At 46.9% G+C, this 22,315-nt stretch overlaps 1 protein-coding gene across 4 annotated transcripts in view; it reads left to right on the top strand.

The window, feature by feature from the left end:
* LOC135388252 (plexin-B-like) overlaps nt 1-22,315 on the top strand; it is a 119,549-nt gene that overhangs the window by 75,459 nt on the left and 21,775 nt on the right. For 2 of the 4 annotated variants that reach the window (XM_064617677.1, XM_064617678.1), the window contains exons 5-13: nt 4,243-4,419; nt 12,529-12,657; nt 15,748-15,848; nt 17,223-17,367; nt 17,729-17,891; nt 19,403-19,499; nt 19,583-19,691; nt 19,759-19,899; nt 21,812-21,904. In XM_064617677.1, the coding sequence (XP_064473747.1) occupies nt 4,243-4,419; nt 12,529-12,657; nt 15,748-15,848; nt 17,223-17,367; nt 17,729-17,891; nt 19,403-19,499; nt 19,583-19,691; nt 19,759-19,899; nt 21,812-21,904 (1,155 nt within the window). The remainder of the gene's footprint in view (nt 1-4,242; nt 4,420-12,528; nt 12,658-15,747; nt 15,849-17,222; nt 17,368-17,728; nt 17,892-19,402; nt 19,500-19,582; nt 19,692-19,758; nt 19,900-21,811; nt 21,905-22,315) is intronic. The other 2 variants (XM_064617679.1, XM_064617680.1) reach the window with 1 other exon arrangement.

Here is a 22,315-nt window from a genome sequence, read left to right on the forward strand (position 1 = left end):
GTGCTCGACAAAGAGGTCATAACCCGCCTCGGGGGCCCCCATCACGTGACCCCCTCTCCTCACGCTCCGCGCTGTCCAATTGGATAATTAATTGTTCACTGCGGGTGGCGGCGTCACTAACCGCCTCCAATATCCCCGCTCTGTGACCACTTTTAATATTTTAGAACTTCATCCCCCTCCTTCCCCGTTCTATACTCACTACCATCCCCCCTACTTATACACACAACGTATCTGTAATAGGTACACCGGCATATGCGATACCAATTCCTTTATAAAGTCGGTTTATTATACCGGCAGGATGATTCATTAATAACCGGATATCTGATACGCGATCGGCTAGCTTATTAATTTGGAGGACTCCTATCGTGTCTTGCATATCTGCGTCCTTTTATATGAAAAAAAATAAAATAAATAAATATAAGGGAAGGTTTAAAAAGGGCGAATGAACTTATGCGGGGCTTGCGGGACGGGTTACATATAATGAGAACAAGCTTCGAGTGACGCTGGATAATACGGTAAGAACATACACATAAAACAACGAGAAAAATTTGAGAAGCAAGTGATAACGCTTATTTCCCTTCGTACGTTTCGGTCCTGCCCTGCATTTTGCTGTTTTGCTTTCTTTTTTTCCCTTTTTTTTGTATTACGAAAAGTTGTACTCCTGCACTAATGTGTGCGTACCGCGTTTTCGAAAAATGAACGGGCGTGGCTGAATATGTTGATCAGGAGAACCCGTCACGTATAGTTACACCGTGGTGGGTTCGTTGAATTGGAAATGCGAAGTTTATGCAAATGTCCAGATTGGACATTTGTTTTGTTTTGTTTTCGTTTTTCCTTACACCAAACGAAACCATACGGATTGGAAAGAAGTTCGAAATTACTAGCGTGTTTTGCATTTCTGTGTGTATTGTTTTACGCTGATCGCTGTAACGTTAGAAACATGTGAATGTTCCTGCAGAACCGCCGTCTCTCTCTGTTTTTCTTTTTTTTTTTCTATCCGTTGGGCTTCTATTACCGCAGAAGGCAGAGAGACACAATCACACGGCAAACACTCATGTGAGAAATTTTCGTGAATGCGCCGTTGTTCGCCATCTTTATTTTTATTCACTTCACATCTTCCTGGAAAAACTTAGCCATATAGAAACTTAAAATTGGTTGCATCTTGTGCGAGACGCGTTGAAATGCGGTTGCTCTACAGAGCCGTCACGTGGTCATGAGTGTCACGTGGCCGTTCGCTTTCGCTTTAATAGACAATCCTGTTCTCCTTGAGCCCCACTGTGTAAAATGAAATATCCCGCAGGACGAAATGAAACATTTTTTAGCACCAAATTGCCTGCACGCTGAGAGCCAAAAAAGAAAAAGCAACGACATTATCAGTAGGGCCCGGAAATTTTGGAAACTGAAAACGATGGAAATAGGCAGGCATCTAAGCCCTCAAAAACACCAAAATGGGCAATAAAATGCCAAAAATAGGCACGTTAATCTGGTGACTTCTTTGGCTTTGCTGCTGCATCCAGGAAAACGTGATTGTTTAAGGGATACGGTACCGTACAAGGTACCGTAGCGGTACCGTACAAGGTACACGAATGCTGATGCGGCCTATAGAACCACGATATATAGAATAATACTTTCCGTTTTCCGCCCCCGGACATCTTGAAAGGCCAAATCTTCCGATCATATATACATAGGGAGTGACTTTTTCGGGTTAAACCCGATTCCGCCCGGTTAATCCCACGAACTGGCCCCCGACCAATTCGGGTTAAACCGAATTTCTCACCGAATTCCAGTCACTATGAAATCCTCAAGTGACGTTTCCACTGAAGACGAACAAAGGTCGCCGCGTGTAACACAGGTAAGAATGGGTCTGTTACGTTCCCAGCAATACATCCATATGTGTCAACACTATCTATGCCTTCGGTCATTACCGCAGGAAGTCGCGATCTCGCAAAAAAAAAAGTAAATAATAATAATAATAAAATAAAGAGATTAGGAAAGGACTTCATAGAAGAGGAGAAACAAAAACACCTGATAACACCCGAAGATACAATTATCGCAGATTTTCCCCCGAATTACAGATTGAAAAATAGCGCCCGATTGTTACCCCCTTAGTTTGAGAAAGGCATTTAATCCGAAAAAGTCACTCCCTAAATATACATGGACCTCGTCTAGCAAACCAAAGGTACTGAAGAAAACCAAACGCAAACACGCAGCAACGAGAAGCAAAATGCAGCACTCAGCGTGAGCCTGAAAGGCGGTGGTCGTACTTGCACCTCTGGAAGAGGCATACAGAATGTAAAAAAAAAAAAAAAAAAAAAAAGGCTACAATCAATATAGACGACGAAAAGGCAGGCAGCCCCGAAAATGTCGCATCGAGGCGTTTATAGGCATTTATATAGGTAAATTCCTAATATTCAGGGCCATAGTTATCAGCGAGACTGAAAAACTACAAGCAGGGAAGGCTCTCCCCACTAATTCCCATAATCAGCGAGGCATGCCCGCGCGCAAGATACCGATCTGGATGGCAGAAACTTCAGTCCATACAGACCTACATATAAAGACAAGCGCTCGGACGAGAGTATACATTGCAGTCGACTTTTCCTTCGAGCACTCGGAGACGCGGAATCTTCATTTCTGTACATCGAGAATAAAATAGAGAAAACACGCTTCACCGTCTGTTGCTCAACAAACATGCTCTCTAGTGTATACTTTTCGCGAAATGAAGAAGAAACTCGGAGTTAAAAGGAAAAAAAGACGAAAAAATCGGCGCGAAGATGTCGGCGAGCGTCTTATCTCCACCTAAGCCCGCGCGCGCTGCTTGTCGCGTTTTCTTCTTCTTTTTTTTTTCTCGTAGCTTCGTGCCGCTATCACACCGAGCGCACACAATAGTGTGAGATGTTGCTCCTTTGAGAGCCAGAGAGAGAGTCAAGCAAAAATTTTGTCGGCAGCAGCAGAAGGATGAATTGATGTAAAGAACAAAAAAAGAGAGAAAAATTCTGAAAACTGTGGACACGACGAGTACACAAGAAACGTTCGTTGCGCGTTTCTTTCTTTCTGTTTTTCCTTTATTTATTTATTTTATTTTTTCACTTTTTACGTAACTGCATCGCGATTTTTGTTGGGTGTCAGGTTCTCGGGGTTTGCTGTTCAGTCAGGGTCGTTTGGATGCCTGCGACGAGCTCTCTCGCCAGAAGAGGGGTGACGCGCGAACGGGTGGATACAAAAGAAAGATGACTTTGCAAAATCAACAATGGGTGGCTGAAGGAGTATACATACGTATAAGCAGCTGTTAAGGTGAAGAGACAATGTCTGGAAGCTGTGAAGTAAAGTCGGGGGTTCTGAAAGAAAGCGAACGGGGGTTGAGTGTGGAGGCGCCGCTGTCAAGGGCAGCTGCTGTCGTCTCTCTGCGACGCGGTCGATGTCGGGATTCGCTCTTTTTGAAAGGCGATGGTTTGGTAGCGAAGAATGGGGCTGTGAAAGGGTTAGAAGGAATGTCGAATTTGCGCAAAGCCTACTAGCAAAGTGGTGCTAATGCGTGTACAAGCATGACGTAGCTTTGGAAGCAAAAGGCTCGTTCGGTTTTCTGTCTGTTCCGTTTTCGGTTCGACTTGCCGTGCAAAGCCCTCACGTGGAGCTTTGTGGCAGATAATGCAAGGGGCCTCCCAGCTGTAAAATGACGTAATAGTGATGTTCTTAGCCACATGACAAGAATATGCAAATAGGGAGTGAAGAGCGGAATCTGAGTTTAAACAAGATTTTTGTGATAGTTTTCTAGATATCTAAGCACTGCTGCTGTCGTGTAATATCAGCGGAACTTTTTTTTCGTGACTCGCTTTCCCAAGAAGGTTGCCGGATTTTAAAACCAATGCTTTCGAACGGACACGGCTTCCAGTTCTTCCCTTTCAACAGTGCCAGAGAACAGCAGCGAAAAGGGCGCTGAAAACAGACGCGCATTTCCTTTCTCCATCACACGTGACGTCACAAGTGCAACCAATCATAATGTGTGATATCCACATTTTGCATAACTTATTTACAAAATTACTTGAAATGCTCTGTTTCTTATACCTGCGCAATGAATAGAAAGATTGAAATAATGGCGGTCGATCATGTTCATGTTCCCTGGGATCTTGATGTGCTTGTGTTGCGCTCGTCTGTGTGCCTCCAGTCTCGGAACAATTACTTTATCATGCAATGAACACATTTCTCGACGTGTGAATAAACGGTTCCCTTTTGTTCCCTTTTCAGGAGAGCGGAAACGTGTTGAATTTTTGCAACGAAACGCTCAAGCTGAACGGCAGCTCCGCAATCTCAGTGGTGGCCAGTCTGGTCTTCAAGAACCTCACCCTCACTGCAGTTGCCGCCGCAACCACACCTCAGCACACGGTCGCCTTCCTCGGCACCAGCGCTGGCGCCCTTAAAAAGGTACGTGATACCTTTATTGACGTTGATACCTTTGGTGCCGTTGACGTTTTAGCTCCGTTGGTAAATGGCGTTTCAGCGACACGTTGTTGTCCTCTGCGCATTTAAAATGCACAACGAAAGCAGCAAAGATACAACAGAAAGGAAACATCAGATAGTCTTAGTACATCGTACGCAATATCGATAGCGTACGATGTACTAAAACTCTCTATTGTGTGGAGAGGACATACGTATACCGGTTGCGGTACGGAATATGTACCGGAGCAAAGAACGCATTTCCAGATGTCAAGTGTGTCACGGCTTTTCTTTTTCCCGTCTTCGAGTAATCTGCCGTTCGTGGTTCTTGACATCTACTGTTGGGGACACGCTTAGCTAAAATCGCCTGTCAGTACTTCGCCGTCCCGTATTACTTCTGTTGCGCTTGAAAGTGTTGTGCCAGTATTGGTATTTGAAGGTGGGCCATGCGCTGCACATGTTTACTACTCCAAAGTTTTGCAACACCTGGAGATTTCCTACCTGGAGATACATGGAGGTTTGAGATGAGATGCACCATTTTTTAGCCCTCGTGCTGTGTTGTTTACGTGCCTTGTCCATCGCTCAGGCTTGCCCATCATAGAGCTTATCCACCACATAGCCTGCATTTAGGGTTGCCACCTTTCGAAGTGAAAAATACCGGCTGAGGGAGAGGAGGCGGAATAGAGGAGGAAAGACTCCTGGAAAAGGGAAAGTGGGTGAGGGGTGGACGAGCCCACACACACATAGAGAGAGAGAGAGATAATACGAGGAAACACATGTTCCTGTGTGTGGCTGTATCACTGATGCTAGAAATAACAATGATAATAATAATAATAATAACAATGAATAATAATAAGAATGACTAACTAAGAAAACGACTGGAGACTGCGCAGCTGGGTCTGTGTTCCAGATTTATTCAAGCTGTAGTGGAATGTTGAAGGGAAAATCTCGTAAAAGCCCTTATGAAAGGTCTTGAGCCATAAATACCGGCAAAAGGCTGCCGGTATCACCTTCCTAGCGGCAACCGGCAGAGCACTCAAATAACCGGCCTTGCCGGTATAATACCGGCCTCGTGGCAACCCTACCTGCATTTGCGCCATTCTATCTAAGATAAACCGCGAACTGCTGATTTTAGACAATCCTGTCCCCTACAGTACCACAATGCAATAATGAGTCTGCATCTATCACGTGAAAAGTCCACACGAATCAGTCTCACATCTAGTCACAAATCTTATTCATCTTATCACATGAGTTCATACGGGTCAATCTCACATCAAATCACAAGATAAGTCCCATCTAAGCATTTCTTTCGAATGGCGCCGTATAATTAGGGTGTGACTTCTTCGTGTTAAACCCGATTCCGTCCGATTGTTCCCTCCCGAATCGGTTTCGGACGCATTCGGGTTACACCCGATTTGTCCCTGAATTCTAATCACGGATTACGTTGTGTCATGTATCACGCACACGATTTTGCAGCAATCTGTGCAGACATCTGATGAAAATATTATCTGAGTGCGAAAAAAAACTATGCGAAGGACATTTAATATTACACCTTGTGCTGTTTGCGAATATAAATTGCGAGGAATGCATGTTTGACCAGTACGTGCACCTCTATCTAGGGGCCGCCCGCTGGACAGGAAGAAGAAAACTAACCGATAACATCCGACTATATATCACTAGTACCCGATTTCACCCCGAATTTCAGATTTCAAAATATATAAACGTATAAAGAACCACCTCCAACGACAATGTTGTCATATGACAGTACTAAAGAAACGTCGCCGAAGAGGCCGTCACAACTTCCAAACGGGACACGACACTCTCCCGGATTAAGACAGAGGAAAATAAGTTTTTTTTCTCTCTCTCTCCCTTTCCATTCCCGTCTTTATTATATCGTATTTTCTTGTCCCAAAACGAATGACCCAAATGGCATCTTGGCAACAATCGCGGGCCTTCCCCTTTTTCTGGTCCCTCGTCGTGCAGCGGGACAAATTGGATAGTTGCTTTCCTTCTCATCCACCTCCTCCTCCGCGTCCTCTTCCATGCTGTCGCTGACTCCATAAGAGTATGTTGTTCCTCGTCTGCAGAGGAATTCTCCCTTCTTGCTATCTTCCTCTCCGATAGGTTGACGGAAGAAGTGTATAAGAAGAAGAAGTTGCTGCTGCTGTTGTTCTTTCTTTTGTCACGTGACAGGAGACCGAGAGTCGCGGGGGTCAGGAATGCCGATCGGTTCCCGGTTTTATCGGGCTTATTTCTTTCTTTTCTTTCGTATCACATTTTTGTTCTCCGTTGTTTATGTGTCGTATACGATGCACGTGTTACGGTGGCTGGCGAGGAAATTCCGAAGAGGAATCCTGATTTATGTAATCCTGCTGATCTATTGATTGGTCGGCTTTATTGTTTAACGTACAGTTCGGCCTCACATTGAACCGATTCATCTCTGGTCCTCCTTATCTAAGGGCTACGTAGGAAAGTGTGAAGCTGGCTGTGTATTAAAAACGAAGAAGAACAAGAAAAAAGGAGAGAAAAAGAGCACCGATATTTTTGGACTGCAGATTATTCGAGTATTGAGTTGATAACGTATGGTACCATACGTTATCAACTCAGTACACCCACACCCACCCTATCACACGGGCAGACTTAACCGCGGTTACGCTTAACAGCCGTTACCCGACTGTGAACCATGACTTGTTGTCACACGGCAGTTTATGACGTGTTTTACAGTGACCACGTGATTGTGACATAAGCACCAGGTATATTTTGATTACGCTGCGTATAGCATGAAAAGAAAAGGGCATAGTGGTAATTCGAAGGCTTAACAATCATTAAATACACGGTACGCACATGATTATTTGCAGGATATGTCATTACACCCGTATTGACGTCGGGAAATCGGAATCGCGAAACCCTGGTTACGGCCGTGGCACGGTAGCGAACCGTGTGACTGCGGCGGTTCGCCGCAGTCACAGGGCCGACCGAACGGAGGTTGCTCCGCTAACCACGGTTGTGAGAAACCGAGCTTGGCAACCTGGGTTTCGCGAGGTAACCGCGGTTCTATGTTTGCGCCGCGAAGCAAGTGTGGCTATGGGCTGCGAGGCTGCAGTTTCATGCCAAATAGATTTGATTAATTACTTGTGTATATACTGCTTTTGAGATAAGTTTATTATTGGTGAACATGAAAGAACTGATCTTCTGCGGCTGGAACAACTTAGAAGGGACAAATACATACAAGGCCTCAAATTGCCTAAGAAATTAACGATGAAAGATGAAAGTCACTGAAAAGTTTAGCCAGCTGTAGGACTCGAACCCACATCTTCTGGATTGCCGGTCCAGGGCTCTACCAATTGAGCTAAGCTAACACGCCTTCTCAGCGACTTCCAGGGTGCGTCATCTGAAGGGACAAACCAGCCACGCTCTCTCACTCATCCTCCTTTCACTCTTACATTTTTGCTCACTCACACACACATTCATACGACGAGATCGACACAGGCGGCAACTGATGAACATGAATTATTGGTGTCAGCCTCACCCATATGAGACCACAAAATGACCAGCCGTCATCGTTCCTTTTTTGTACACGTCCATGTAATAACAGAACTGAAACCGACACTTCACTTGTCGTAACTTGTAATGCTGCAGAAAGGCAGAACTATACAACAAAGGAACTTATTATTTTTTATTATAGTTTCGGTTATTTTATTGGACGAGCTCCGCCGCATACTATCCATATTTTTCATAGTAAGTGTCGCTTAAAAAAAGGAACTGAAAGGAACAAAAAGGAACAAAAACGGAAACTTCATCATCCGCTAGCAAAATCCGTTCTAATAAACGAGCCAAACTCAGAATTTCTCCCTGTTTTCTCTTTTATTTTTTTTTCGAACTCGATGTTCGCGAAATAAAACGCGTTCGTATCGGACTAAAAAAAAGAAGGATAGCCCTCTCTTTTTCTTTCTTGCTCCAGTGAACTGCATGACAGCATCGTGACGAAGTATTTATTTGAAAGCTGTTGTGTAACATATTCTGCCGTATCTCGCAGGATAGCCCTCCATGCCATAACGGTACGTGTCTTCCCATATCTATCTAGCTATATATATATATATATATATATATATATAGAATGGTTTCAGACAACCGTGCACGGTAGAGAGGTCGACTGGCTGGGCGCGTGGGTGGGTGTGTGGGCGGCGGTAAGAGCGCGATAGATGGTAATATATCGGCAAGTGATCGATCGCTTTCCAAGTGAACGGTATTATCTGGGAAGCACCGGAAATTTTTCATGGCGCGATACTTTGATAACGTTAGGGAACGTGTTTCATTTAATTTTTTCGTAGTTCTTTTTAGAAACGGTAAAAAAGAGGAGAAGATAGTGAGGGATGATGAGGCCAGGAGTGGCATTGTTCGCGAGTAAAAAAAATAAAGTAAATAAAAATAAACGCAGCATAGTCCGATAACTATTTCCTCAATGTCCGCGCGCGTGCGTTTGCTTTTACACGTCCTTGATGACACGACATTATCGCGGCCCCTTTCCTCATTTTAATCCGCATGATTGTTTACATGTTATTGGATCCTATTACATTATTACACGTGATGGACGAATGGGGCTTAGGGACACCAACGTTATCATGAATATAAATATATAGAACCGTTTATAGTAAAACGTGTTTCTGATCATCGTAAAAACGTCCAGGGAAATACTTCACTTGTCCCGCGCATTGCTGCGGAGCCAAAGAGGCGAAGATGTAGCAACATTTCAATACGTAGTTTTACGTCCTGCTCTGTCATACATACGTATGTATCCCCGCATGTAAAACCCTTCTGTGTTTCGCGAAGTCTCGGAGGAAGTGTCACCCAACGCCAACAGCAAGATGCCGTTCACCTGCCTTAAGTGACGGTAATAACTGTCACAACCGGCATGGCACCGAAATCTTCCGAATGTCGCTTTCACGACTAGGTCTTTAAACGACACCGACACAGAAAGAAATGCGTCACCCCTCGCTGTCTATCTTTTTTTTTTTTGCCTTTCCTGGTAGACGTCGCTGTGAGCCTGGAACGCTGCTCAAAAGGGGCACTGCTGGATTTCGTCAACGTCTGTAAGGTTTCCCTGTGTTTGAGACGGTGGCGGGGGCATAGAAGCTGGGACATTTCAAACTATGTAGCCAAGCCTGGGAAGGGGGAAGTCAACCGCGGTATACATTGACGGGGTTGGAGACCGTCTCCTCGATGTACCAGAAGAAACTCTGCTGTCTCATCTGTGTCAGTCTAGACCGTGTGTCTGGACAAGATGGTTTGTTTGCTGAGTAACGTTGTTCTGGACGTTTGATGGCTATTTCAGCATGGCATCCATTTTGTGAGGATGGATGCGGCTAGTATTGGTTTTATATAGGCCATGTGGCGCGTCCAGGTTTACCAGACAGAGTCGTAGGCTCCTTACCATAAAGTAACTCATAAAGCTACGGATGGCTGTTACGACGCAAAAAAGGGGATTAGGTAGAAAATCCATATGCTGACTGCGGTGCTCTGTGTGCTAGGTGGTGGTGGTGGTGATAGGGTGATAGGGCTTGCCGTTGTCGGCCTCACGTATGTGGGCAACGTCACGACTCACGCCCTGGGGGAATGTGCGTCCTGGGCCGACTTCTAAGGGAACTGTGCCGACATATCTGTGTGTGCTAGGTATCGTCTGAGTTTGGACCACTCGCATCTCCAATCCACGTGCCATATTTCTGTTTACAGCTGCCGCTATTGCAACCTTGTTGATGTCCTTGGTTGAAATGCATCTTTGTGGTACTACTCAGATGTATTCCAGTTTATGCTTTATCTTTGTCTAACGTTCACTGATATCACATTGTCCTCCATACCTCTCTTTCTCTCTCTCTCTTTGCGCCGACCAGCTCCCCTGGCTCCATACGGAGAGATGGAAGTGAACCGGGTTCGAATCCCGGTGTTGTCAGGGCGTTTTTCTTGGGTTCTCGTAGACACTGTAAGAGGAATGCCGGAACAGTTCTGTGTGAAGTCGGCCCAGGACGCAAATCCCCCTCCCCCCCGACAACCGAGCACATCGCTCGGCAATAAGTCGCCATCAACAAACGTACCAAGGGGCTTAATCGCTTCATCTTCGTTACGGTCGTTACAAGCCAACGAGTGGCGGGAAATTCAAAAAGGTGGGTACGTGATAAAACACGTGCACGGCGCTCTTCGCGGGATACGTGAAGGCCATGGTACATGTCACGCGCAATGTGTCACGTGCCCAACTTTTTGAATTTCCCGCTACTCGTTAGCTTGTAACAACCGTAACGACGATGAAGCGATTAAGCCCCCAGCTCCCGTGGCATAGTTGTTAGGATGATCGCTTTCCACGCCGAGACGGGGAGGTGACGCGGGTTCGAATCCCTGCTGTGCTGTCTGGGGTTTTCCCTGGGTTCTCCAGCAGACTTTCCAGACGAATATGTCGGCACAGTTCCCCTCGAAGTTGGTCCAGGACGCATACTAACCCCTCTGTCCCCCACCCCTTCCTGCTGTCCTCTCTCTCCATCTGTCCACGTCTGTACGCCGCTCGCAGTCACAGTTGCTTCGCGGCGCTAACAGAGAATTAGAAAATATCAACCAACGTAGCAACGCGCAGCGAATCCCGTCTCTGCAACCTTTCCTTCCTCAAAGATACCCGGGAACAAGGCGCCAGCCCCCCCCCCCCCCCCCCCATCGCAAGAAATCCCCACCAACAACACGAACCGCAGGCGACCAACGAAGCAACCAATCGACGAACAACCGAATGCAACGTGCAAACAACGTCGCACACGAAAATCTCCCCCACACGTTTATATTACGGCAGCGGCAGAGCGATTGCAAACATCCGCGGTTGCGTTCAACGGAAATGAGCGGGAACCAACGGTCCGAGCTCCCACCACCACCAGCACGAGCGGTTCGCGTGGGAGATACTGGGCGCATTTTTTGGCTTTCTGGCTGGTTTGCCGGCTAAATGAGCCGGACACTAGCCGGGTCAGGACAAACAGCACGCTAAAACGGGCCTCCGAGCAAACATAGCTCAGGTCCGCCGGAAGGTGTTCGGGTGGCGATTTATATCAAACTTGTTGGGCTGTTTTCTCTTGGTGCGATGAGGCAGGCATGGTGGTGGCTTCCGCTGTGTAATGGGAACGGGGAAGATATGGAGGTTTGTTTGCTTGTGTGAGAATAAGTTTTTCCTTGATGACACGGCGGGGTTGGGAGGAGAATTGTTCTACACGTTGGCGGGAATGAAGGCGTGTTCGAGAAGTTGGGATGGGAGACTTTTGCTAAGTGGTGCTATTGCTTATGTGCAAAATGCGTAACGGCAACTGTACTTATGAATGACAGTCGTTTTATCTTCAGCCACTGTGCAAGGATACAGAAAATATTCTGGTTTTGTAGTGAGCCGGAAGTCTCGTGTTCTCCGAGTTGCACGCAACGCCAGGTTAATTTCGTTTCGAAGGACGAAACAGCTTGATGTTTCAAGAGCCGGATAGGGATGTTCATGACAGGAAACCGAGCATCTCTGTCTCTAGCTAACAGCCACTGAAATATTACTATCGTAGCTCCTACCTCGCAGATTGCCATGCGGTTGGCCACACAACGGTCTGCAGCTGTCGCCTGATTTTGAGATTACAGTTGTGCTCGACTGTAAGTTACATGTAGATGGTACAGTTAACATACTGGCTAGCGAAAGCGCTGGCAATAATATACAGACAAAAAGAAAAATTGGCTGCGTCTTTGGCATTGTTTGCCGAGCAAGCGCGTTGAAATGTGGTTATCATGCCGTCGTTGGAGATAAATTTTTGGCGAAAGCCCTTTTGAAAACACAGTCTGGCGATTCCGTGGTGTCACGTGATCTATACAGCTATTGACGGACCTACGCAGTAGATAGCCCTATGAAGCCGTCGCTATAAAATAACCGACTGCACGCTTAATTGCGATAGTTTTGCGCGAAGAATCTGATCATAGTAAGGAAGCCCGTAAACTGCGTTTGTCTAGACTCGGTTTGGGGTCGCTTCAAGCACTACACTTTCTTTGTTTCGTTTATTTAGGTTGGGTACACGTATTGAAACAGGTGTCGTCTTGTGTCCGCAGGTGTTCCTGACGAGTCACGGTCGCGCTGAAGACTTCGAAGAAGTGAGCATAGACCCTGGCAAGCCCATCCTCGCAGACATGGAGGTGGATACGACGGGCCATTACGTCTACGTCGCATCCCCCTACAAGGTAACAGTTTGTCAAGACCGTGGCTTTCGGGCGCGACCTTGTTCGCCCCTAGATTCGAGCGTAGTTCAACTCTACCAAATTGGTGGCGCTGTTGAACGCTATGACGTCATTTGTTTACAAACAGGGGGAGGTATATCGCGCACGTTTACATTCGGGACCGTGTTAGAATCGTGTACATCTAGCTGTGCGAATTCTGAAGAAGACCGACGGTACGGTGCAGCTTGCTCGCTTAAAGTACCAATGTTCCCTCCGCTCTCCTGTGCGGGCGGTACGGCCGTTTTCTCCTCGTATATCATAACTTACTCCGAACCAACTAAAGTATTAGGAAACCTCTGCCCGAAATCCTTTTCGCCATACTATTCCTCCTGCGATGCAGTTTATGGCTGTAGATCACAGCTATAGAGTATCGGGAGAATGCGCGAACGAAGCGTTGGCAACATATCCCTGAGTTTGGGGCAAGGACAAATGGGAAAAGAGTACAGAAACAGGCTGCTCGTTTCTGTGTTCTGCCCTCTAGTCTTTTCCCCAAACTCAGGGGTACGTAGCCAACGACAAGCATACACTAGGTCACTTGCATGTTATTTTATGTTCAACGCGAAGGAAGTTTGTATCTCGCGAATAGTACGACCACGAATAGCAGTTGCCTCTGCCGGAATCTCAACGATATCACCCACTACGGTATGATGTCGCTTTCGCTTGAAATACAGTGCGTTACTAAGCCCATCTAGCGTTTCTGCACCGTGCCTTTGTTTTACATATCCCCCTCCCGCCACACACACACACACACACACACATCAGGTAACCCTAAACGCAGGCATATTTAGAATCGTCCAGGCCGCGTCACCTCACTTTCGCACGTTGTCACCTCCATAAATGTTTGTACATATCAAGGCAACGAGCGGAAATGGATACATCACAGCCATCGTCATTTCCAGCACCTGCTCTCGACCCTTCATACCCCCCGTGCAGCCTTATCTCGCTAATTTCCCACGTCTGGCAACTGCCCTACAGGAGAAACGAAAAAAAAAAAAAAAGTCAAAAGTACACCAGCACCATAATGACGTCACAGCATCTCTGTTCATGTATCACGGGACGACGGGAAATGTCGCAGCCGATCACGCTGATGGCTCCCATGACTCTCGTAGCTACCACACGTGCCCATCCGACCTCTCGAATCAGTCAGGGGCCGGTCGTCGTCGCGAAATAACCCAGGACCGCTAAGTTTCCGGGACCGACATCGTATTTTGGGCGTAGTTTTCTTTGTTTCGCTGATGGGACGGGATGCGAGCATCGTGACGGTTTCGCTGCGGTTTCCGTTAATTCGAGCGGGCAGATTCACGTCTATACAGGCCGCATGGTTCTTTTCAGGAGTTCAGACTGTTATTTTCGTGCTGATGAACAGAGTGCGGATTAGGACGTTAACAAATAGATACAACTGGTATAGCCAGCTCCGCACAACAAATGGCGACGTGTAAGAACATTCTTGATACCTAAATAAAAAAATAAAATAAAAAGACAGGAAAAAGCCGTTCCCAATGCAAGAGCAAAATGACGAAGCCACAATGAACTGTCGGGTGCACGCATTAAAACTTAGCGGTAGGTGTAAACGTACATTTTCCTGGGCTGGAGTCTCACAGCAGTGGTATGTCTGTCTGTCAGACTTATAGGCCACCTGACACAAGTCACACAACCATGTCCAGGAAAAAAGGTCGCGTATAAAGAGGAGGGGGTAAACTTAAAATTACTGCACTGCAGGATCGCTGAAGCCATGCAAACAAAAATGCGACATGGTGAAAAAACGGAACCCGAGAAGGGGACAGAGGAGGGACGACACGACACGTTCTCGGGTTCCGTTTTTTCACTACGTACTAGCTGGCCTGCACCCTTGCCCTTTTGCCATGTGACATGGCTTCAGTACGTCTGCAGGCTCGAATCTTTTCAGGTGTCTAAGTACAGATGTGAGGAGAGAGTATAAAAAGAGTAGCAGGTCAGAACTGCACCATTCATAAACATAGACTCGAGCGATAATGAACACCTTCTATTCAGACAAAGCTGTTTCCAGATAATTTCTCCAAAACGTTCATTAGCCCTTTGAGAGTAATTGCAGACATACACTCTTGCACGCGAGGTCGCATCAACGTCCAACCAGCCGCAGTGGAAACCTCCATTGCTAAGTCCAGCTTCGAAGTTCTTCGGAAAATCCTTCCCGTAAAACACTGTCGACCGAAAAACACTACCGGTGTCCTACTACGGCCCATTCGAGTACAAACAACGCCATCCTGTCAGAGTCAAACACATCGACCGAGTCATCCCCTGCAGCTGAGGAAGGCCAAATAAGCCTCTAATTGATGGCTGCAGTTCTTGGTCGTTTCGTCCCTTTTTCTACCTATTTCTGGAGACAATAACTTTTTTTTTTACTTCGTCGTCCGTCTCGTGTCTTTACTTGCTTCATGACGCACGAGACTACAGCGTCCCTCCAATACCAGAGGATCTGTGCTGTGAACTACAGCGAGGTCTTTGAGCGGATTATCGCGGATTGGACCACGACGTCTTCGTCGTTCCTCGTTGTTTGGTTGGTTTTAGAGCCATGTCTTCTACTAGATCGCGCGATCGTGTGTCTTACTTGTCCTTCCCCGTTTGCTCTCTCGTTGTTTTGCAGGGCTTCCTTGTTTTCATACCGTGACTCAGCGGGAGTTCGACGGTATGTAGCGCGTCGTTAAAGAGCAGATTGGGTCGTCACGTCTCGCGTCGCGTTTCGGTGCTCGTGTCTATCTTTTTTGGGCATGTAAATAGAGTTTGTTGGCAAACTGGCATTAACGAGTGGGTTTAGCTGCATTTTTTTTAAAGCGAAAGCTTTGTACGGGTTCGGAAGATACCCTTATGGCTGTGTTTAACGCGTTTTGTAGAATACCCAAAGATGCAGCCGTTTTTTCTTGTTCCTATCATAATCACTTTCATCATCGTTGCGGTACCAGGTAAAGCAAATGAAAGCGTGCGTGTAAGGAAAGGAAGCGCTTAAAAATTGCGTGTTTTGTCCGCGGAGCACGTGGTGATCACGTGTAAATTCACCTTAAGGCGTTTATTGAACAGATCAGCAAGGTACGCGTGGACCGCTGCCAGCAGTACAACACATGTGACCAGTGTCTACAAGCGAGGAATCCTTACTGCGGATGGTGCTCATTGGAGAAAAGGTACATTTTCAACACTTCGCTTTGTTGCTTCTGGTTGTTTGTGCCCGACGTTTTCCACTATCACATTTGTCCACCATTGTCCCAGAGTTTCTGCTACCACCAGAGAGCCTCTCTCACTGACATCGGAGCGATAAAACTAAATAAACTGAAAGAGTGCTTTACAAATTACCATTCAAGGTTATCTAGACTTCAAGACGTAACAATATCCTTCAACGCCACCAATCCCACTTATCATCTCGTTGAGGGACACTAGACGGCTCTTGAAAGACGATCCCTCCGCAAGCGCGTCATCGAAGACAAGACATTTCTTGGCCAGCGACGCGCACAAAGCCGCCCTTAGCCAATGTCAGACCCTCATCCATGTTCATACATCAGACGGGCACGCCACCCTACCACCCACGGTGCGCCGCATTAGCATTACAAAAGCAAATCCCGCTCAGCACTGCTGGCAACAATAGAGGAAAGGCGCATCATGCCGAATGCAAGGGAAGGAACATTGTTCCTGGACCGGCGCACAGTCCATAAAACCGTGGAGGCGAGCCCCGTCCTTGTCGATAGTTGGAAGCGATTTTCGGGTTTCCCACGAGGAGCTCGTTTTGAGCGACCCGGGTGCCATATTTGACCCAGGGTTCTTTACGACGGTATCGGCGCACGGCCCTGATTTATGGACTCGTGGGTCTGAAAGTGCTAGGGAGGCAGAAAGATGACACGCTCTATTGATGATGATGACCATGATGCTGACGGTTTTTACGAGGGTCGAAGCGGGGATGTTATTTCTGCGGGGAGGACAGGGCGATGGGTTGGATCTGGTATATGCGGGGGGGGGGGGGGGCGAGTGAGGTTGTGGGGGGGATGTGGTGAAGCCGAGTGAAGAGTATCGAGGAGTTTGATAGAAAAAGGCTTAGTTCCTGGCAGTTATTTTTATTTATTTGTTTCCATTTTTTTCTGCATGGACAGTGTACATGGTGTGTAGAGCTGAGCTGTTTGCGTTTCTGGGAAGTGTAGATCTGAAGGCATGGGTTAGTTCGATATAAGGAAAGTGTGGTTGATTCACGAGTGAGGAATGTTTTGTTTGGAATGTAAATCAAAGCCAGGATGAATGATGGTTGAGTTATGAGCTTTTTTTTTCTGTCTTCTTTTTCTTTTCTTTTTTTCTTTTTTTTTGCGGATGACGTATATGACGGCAGTGAGGAAGTACCGCATTTGAGCATCTTTGGGCCGCCCCGGGGCATCAGATGATTCATGTGGGCTATGACCTCCGTAGAACCACTTCCCGGCGCTCGCGGGTGGCCTTGTAACAGACGCCTTCTCTGCTCTAATATGCCCGTGATTTCCAATGATATATTCACAAGCGGCTCGTATGTGCGCGTACAGGTGCACGGTGCAGTCGGAGTGCCTGAACGCGTCCTCGGTGGCGGAACAGCGGAGTTCCTCTCGGTGGCTCTCTCTGGATACCCAACAGTGCATCGATTTCCAGTCCATCGCACCGGAGAAGCTTCCACGAACCGACCAGGCCACCGTAAGTGCTGCGACCGTACGGTCTCGCTTTTGGAAATTACTTCCAATGTGATCTATGATTAACTTGTGGGGGTTCCAGCATAACGTAAAAGGGGCTTGAGTCAGTTCTTGCTCGCGCTCGCCAGCACTTTGAAGCATGCTACGGCGCAAACTCTTTTCTCCGTGCCTGGGGATATAGCATTTCGTCGAAATGATACCGTAAAATATAACCTTCGTGCGGCGGCACGCGTGAAAGGTGCACGTGATCTGCGAACCGTTGGGGACATATAAGGATGCGCAGACACGAAAGATGTGCTTTTGATGAAGCAGCCGGAAGTGAGCGTTCCTCCAAAGCGCGTGTCTCTTTTCTGTCGCTTTTCCAGGTCGAGATCGCAATCAACCAGCTGCCCCAGCTGCCCCGCGGTGCCCACTACGAGTGCGTCTTCGGTAAGACCGCCGCCCCCATCCAGGCAAAGGCGACGAAGAACGGTCTGGCGTGCGACACGCCGGCCGTGAAGGACAGGCCTGCTATACCTCCTGGATCGGGTAAGCTTTTCACGTTCCCTGTGACGTGTTCGATGCTGGTAAAAGGGATGCGTGCTTGTGCATGTCGACGTAATGCAAATGGTCGACACCAAATGAAGGGAAGGGATGACGCTCTCGTCACGTGACCGATATTGTGCCATTCAATGCATATTGAGGGTTAGGGTTACCTATAGGAAGTAAGAGTATAAAGACTAGTCATTGGGTTAAAGCAGCGTTCACTTACTTTGTCGTTTAATTGTGTTCAGCTATGTTGCATGCGTTTTGCAGCTAAGCTAAGCTCACGTCGGTATTGTTCGTTGCTCAATTTTTAACTTTGAGCACTTCGTGTTTCATGCGTCATCATTCTGCGAGCGAAGGAAACGTATGAGACATCTTTTATCTTGTACGTCTGTGTTGCCGAGTAGTGGTGATGTATCCGGCATCCGTTCCTTGAAAACAGGAAAAACAGGAAGCAAGAATTCAGTCAGGGTTGGAAGTACGCCACCTTCCCAACTACACATGCTGAGTAGAAAGGAGTAGAAGTAGTCTCTATGTCTCATTGTAGGAGAAAGTTGGCCTTCTTTCTTTCGAAGCCTCATCCTTAAAACAATACACTATTCCCTAAACTGAACCTGTATACCGAAGGGCGCAGAACACGGCTACTCGCACTATCCTTCCGATGTCCTTCGCGCCGTACATTTTGAAGCATACCATTCATCGGCCCCTCACTTTCCATTCTCCACGATGCATTCAAAACAACGCTGAGCTCTCTGTTGCGAAGAGACGACGTTACGTTTGCGATTCGTTGAAGTATGATCGCTTTGTCCTTCGCCGCATGGAGGCGTGCTATCTGCGCTGCCTCTCTTTTCCTCCGCTTATCGTCGCTACATCTGACGCTCCTCTATCCGAGCTCGTTGTCGTGAGGGAGAGGACATTTACAGTATAGTTGTCTCATTTATTCGACACTAGGCGCGCAGCTTACAGTCATCCATTTAAGTCTTAATCCTATAGGCGACGTGCTTGACGTGCTTCGTCGTGCATTCAAAAAAAGAAAAAAAAAGAATAAAAAGGAATAGGAGGAAGTTTATTCCAACAGTATATTCTGTAGATACCGAAGACGCCCAGTGTCGTTGTTCCAGTGTCATGCTAAACATTGAGAGGTGGTGTGGCTGTGCCGTCAAATATTTCCCTGTGTTGTCCGGCGAACATGGCACACGCTCAAGAGACACGCTAATGCCCTGATACTTTCCTGTTTACTCTTCCTCCCTCTGTCCACTTCCACATACCGCTCACGGCTACTGTTGAATCGCGGTGCTATCCCTGAATTTGAAAGAAAATAATACTTTGTTGTAGAGCGGTTCCAGTCTTGCATGTAGGTGAAGCAGCTCGATGACAAGGGCGCAGCAACACAACTGCTTTGTCCTTTGTCGTTGTCATCGAGCTGCTTCACCTAAATGCATGTACGTTCTCACTACCTCGCTCCTACATGATGAACCGGATGTACGCTTATCGTATACGTTCTTGTCTTGCAGATCACGTGGAAGTAACGTTGTACATCCGCTCCAGCGAGACCAACACCGACTTTCTTCACAGGCCATTCACTTTCTACGACTGTTCCGTCCACAAAACGTAAGGAAGACACCTTTGAAGGGTCGTACCGCCTGCGAACTCCTAAATTATATTTGCTCACCCCCGATTGGTTCGTCTTACAGATGCACGGCGTGCGTCACAAGCGCGTTCGCTTGCGATTGGTGCTTCAGCCGCAACAAGTGCACGCACAACGGAACCTCGTGTCCACGTAACGTCATCAGCGGGGAAAACGTGAGTGAAACGAAAACTGAGGTGTCTCCTGCGAAGAAGTGAGAATCTCAACAAATGTATGTTGCAGAACCCCCATAACGCCCTCGTGAAGGGTCGACAACACTGTCCAAGTTTCAGCGCGAACAAGGTGATTCTTCTGCCTGACGGGGTGGCGTCTGAGGTCTCTGTGGAGGCACGGAATCTTCCGAGTGCAACTGTGAGTGGAAATGTAAGGTCTATAAGTCTCCAGACGCTTTTTCAGCATGGCATGGGCAACTGCATGCGTGGTGAATTTCTCTCGGTGTCTCTTTTTACCTCATGTAAATGGCGGCGTGCATTTACTGACCGCCGCTGCATTGTTATCGCCATCGCCTTCACTGTCGTAGCAATAGTTGCATCAGTGTGATGAGCATAGCCTCGCTGCGCAAAAACAATTTTGTACATGCGGCAGAAGTTTTCCCGAGAATATTTCTTGACAAATGTTGATTCTGGTAGATCGCAAAGCCTCTACGAAAACGGCACGACAAACGAAGATCAGTGACGTGATGTCATCCACCTAAAAGGGATAAGGCCATTGGCTTATCATGTTTTCGGAAACGTTATCGCGAACTACTAAAACTGGGTAAACCTTCCTTGCTAAGCAGGAACCTTTGTTTTGCTAAGCCTAACTACTGTAACGTTCTCGTAAGACCCCCGTTCGGTACCCAAAACAATCGAAAGAAGAATTAAGAGGGGGGGGGGGGGGAGTCCTAAAATACACTGTCTCCCCCTTCTGGCCACGGAGCAGACTTAGAAGATAACATATCGCACTGATCCATCGCTACGGTGCGTGCCTCCCTCAACCACGCGAAACCATTCCTACTTTTCTGCGTTGTTATATCCCCGACCCCAGAGTCTGATGAATGCGGGACTTTAAAACCTGGTCGTAATTACTGCACAAAAGATAAGGGCACGTTAATGACACGTGATTAATTCCTGGGCTGCTGCTGCTGCTGCTTCCGCGTGTGCTGCGCGCCCTCTCGCGTTGAGCGCCGGCAAAAAATGGTTGCTCTATGCTGCGCAAGCCTTCTTTGAAAACATGATCAACTGGCGCGACCTGCACGACCTCTTGTGTTGCCGTAGGGTGGCAGATGATGTATAATACGGACGGGTAATGCGAAGGGAAAACGGTGGAGGTGATCGGTTGGTTGGTGGCTGCGGTGCTCGAGCTGGGATCATGGAGTGAAAGATTGTATATGTCCGAAACGTGTTTTGTGGTGGCATCAAGTTTGACCTTGCCATGTATTTGATAACATATTGAGCTACAGACGCCGATATTCGCTTTCATTTGTGGGATAATTGTCCATGCAAGGCGCATTCGCATTTTTTAAAGACTTACATGGGCGTTTTTTTTAAAGCTTTTTGCAGGTATTGAAACGCCTTTTCATGCACGTTTAACGATTCCACGATTTTATGACCCGTGAATCGAGTTATAGACAGTGAGTGTCAGCGATTTGGCTGTTGGCATCTACTTCTTATCGAAGTCCGCCGCATTACAACGATTTTGATAGTGACTTGGAGATTAAAAGTCGGACTTCCGCCTATACATACGCCCCATAGGTATTGAGCACCGACCGGGCGTGAGCGTTCGGTTCCGTTTCGTTTCGTTAAGATCCAATCCCAGCGTCACGCGTTGCACATAAAAGGAGCACTGCCCCATTTTGCTTTGTGAGGGCCACCGTTTTCTTGTTTCGTTTCCCCTTAAGTACCCCCTGAAAGTGCTTTTTTTACGGCTTCGTTAATCCTCGTATCAGCTTATCGCAAGGCCGGCGTCTTTGACTCGATATTAGCGCCTTTACTGGCTTGTTCCACCGACAGCGATATCGGTCTTAAAAAAAGATTTAAAATGATAATAAAAGTGGAAAGGCTGCAGCTGCGAAAAGTGCATTTCGTGATAGAACCAGGTTCGTACGCTTTTCTATTCTGTTTTTTTTTTTTCGACACCTTCGGCGCACGACTTCCTGTCACTGTCTGTTTTTGCTGTTTGTTTGTTTGTTTTATGACACATCGTTCATCCACACGACGATATTTTCGTTCACTGTTTCTTTCTTCGTTTTAACGCAGTGCATTTACCGGCATTTTTTTTTTTTTTTCTTTTCTAGGAAAATTTCCAGTGCGTCTTTGAGATCGAAGCGGTGAAACAGCGGGTGCCAGCAAGGATTACGAGCAACAAGATCGTTTGCGCTCAAGCTGTGGTGAGTCATAAAACTTGAACGTAAAAAAGAAAAGAAAAGAAAGATTTTTATTTCTTCAGTTTTGATTTCAATAAAAGGTTTATAGATTAGGGAAAAATAAGTGATGCAGTTAAGATCCTGGTACTCTTGTGTCGGAAACCGTGTATTAGTTTCGAGATGTGCTAGTAGTTCAGTATATGACTTTACTGTAATAGCAGCTGCACTTTGAAGCAAGCTATTGAAGTAGTTTTGTAGCATGTAAAATGAAAGTACTCATTTGCCATAATCCTGCTTTGACAGTGAACACTCTTTTGACAAAACGAAAGTAAATTACTCTGCTTGATCGAACCAAAGCCAGAACTTTGCCGGAGTTCTTTGTAGTACATGGCCGTTTCAAAGTGCGTAGTTTAAGAATTGTGCAGCACCGAGTGG

Source organism: Ornithodoros turicata, chromosome 3 (genome assembly GCF_037126465.1).
Source record: "Ornithodoros turicata isolate Travis chromosome 3, ASM3712646v1, whole genome shotgun sequence".
NCBI lineage: Eukaryota > Metazoa > Arthropoda > Arachnida > Ixodida > Argasidae > Ornithodoros > Ornithodoros turicata.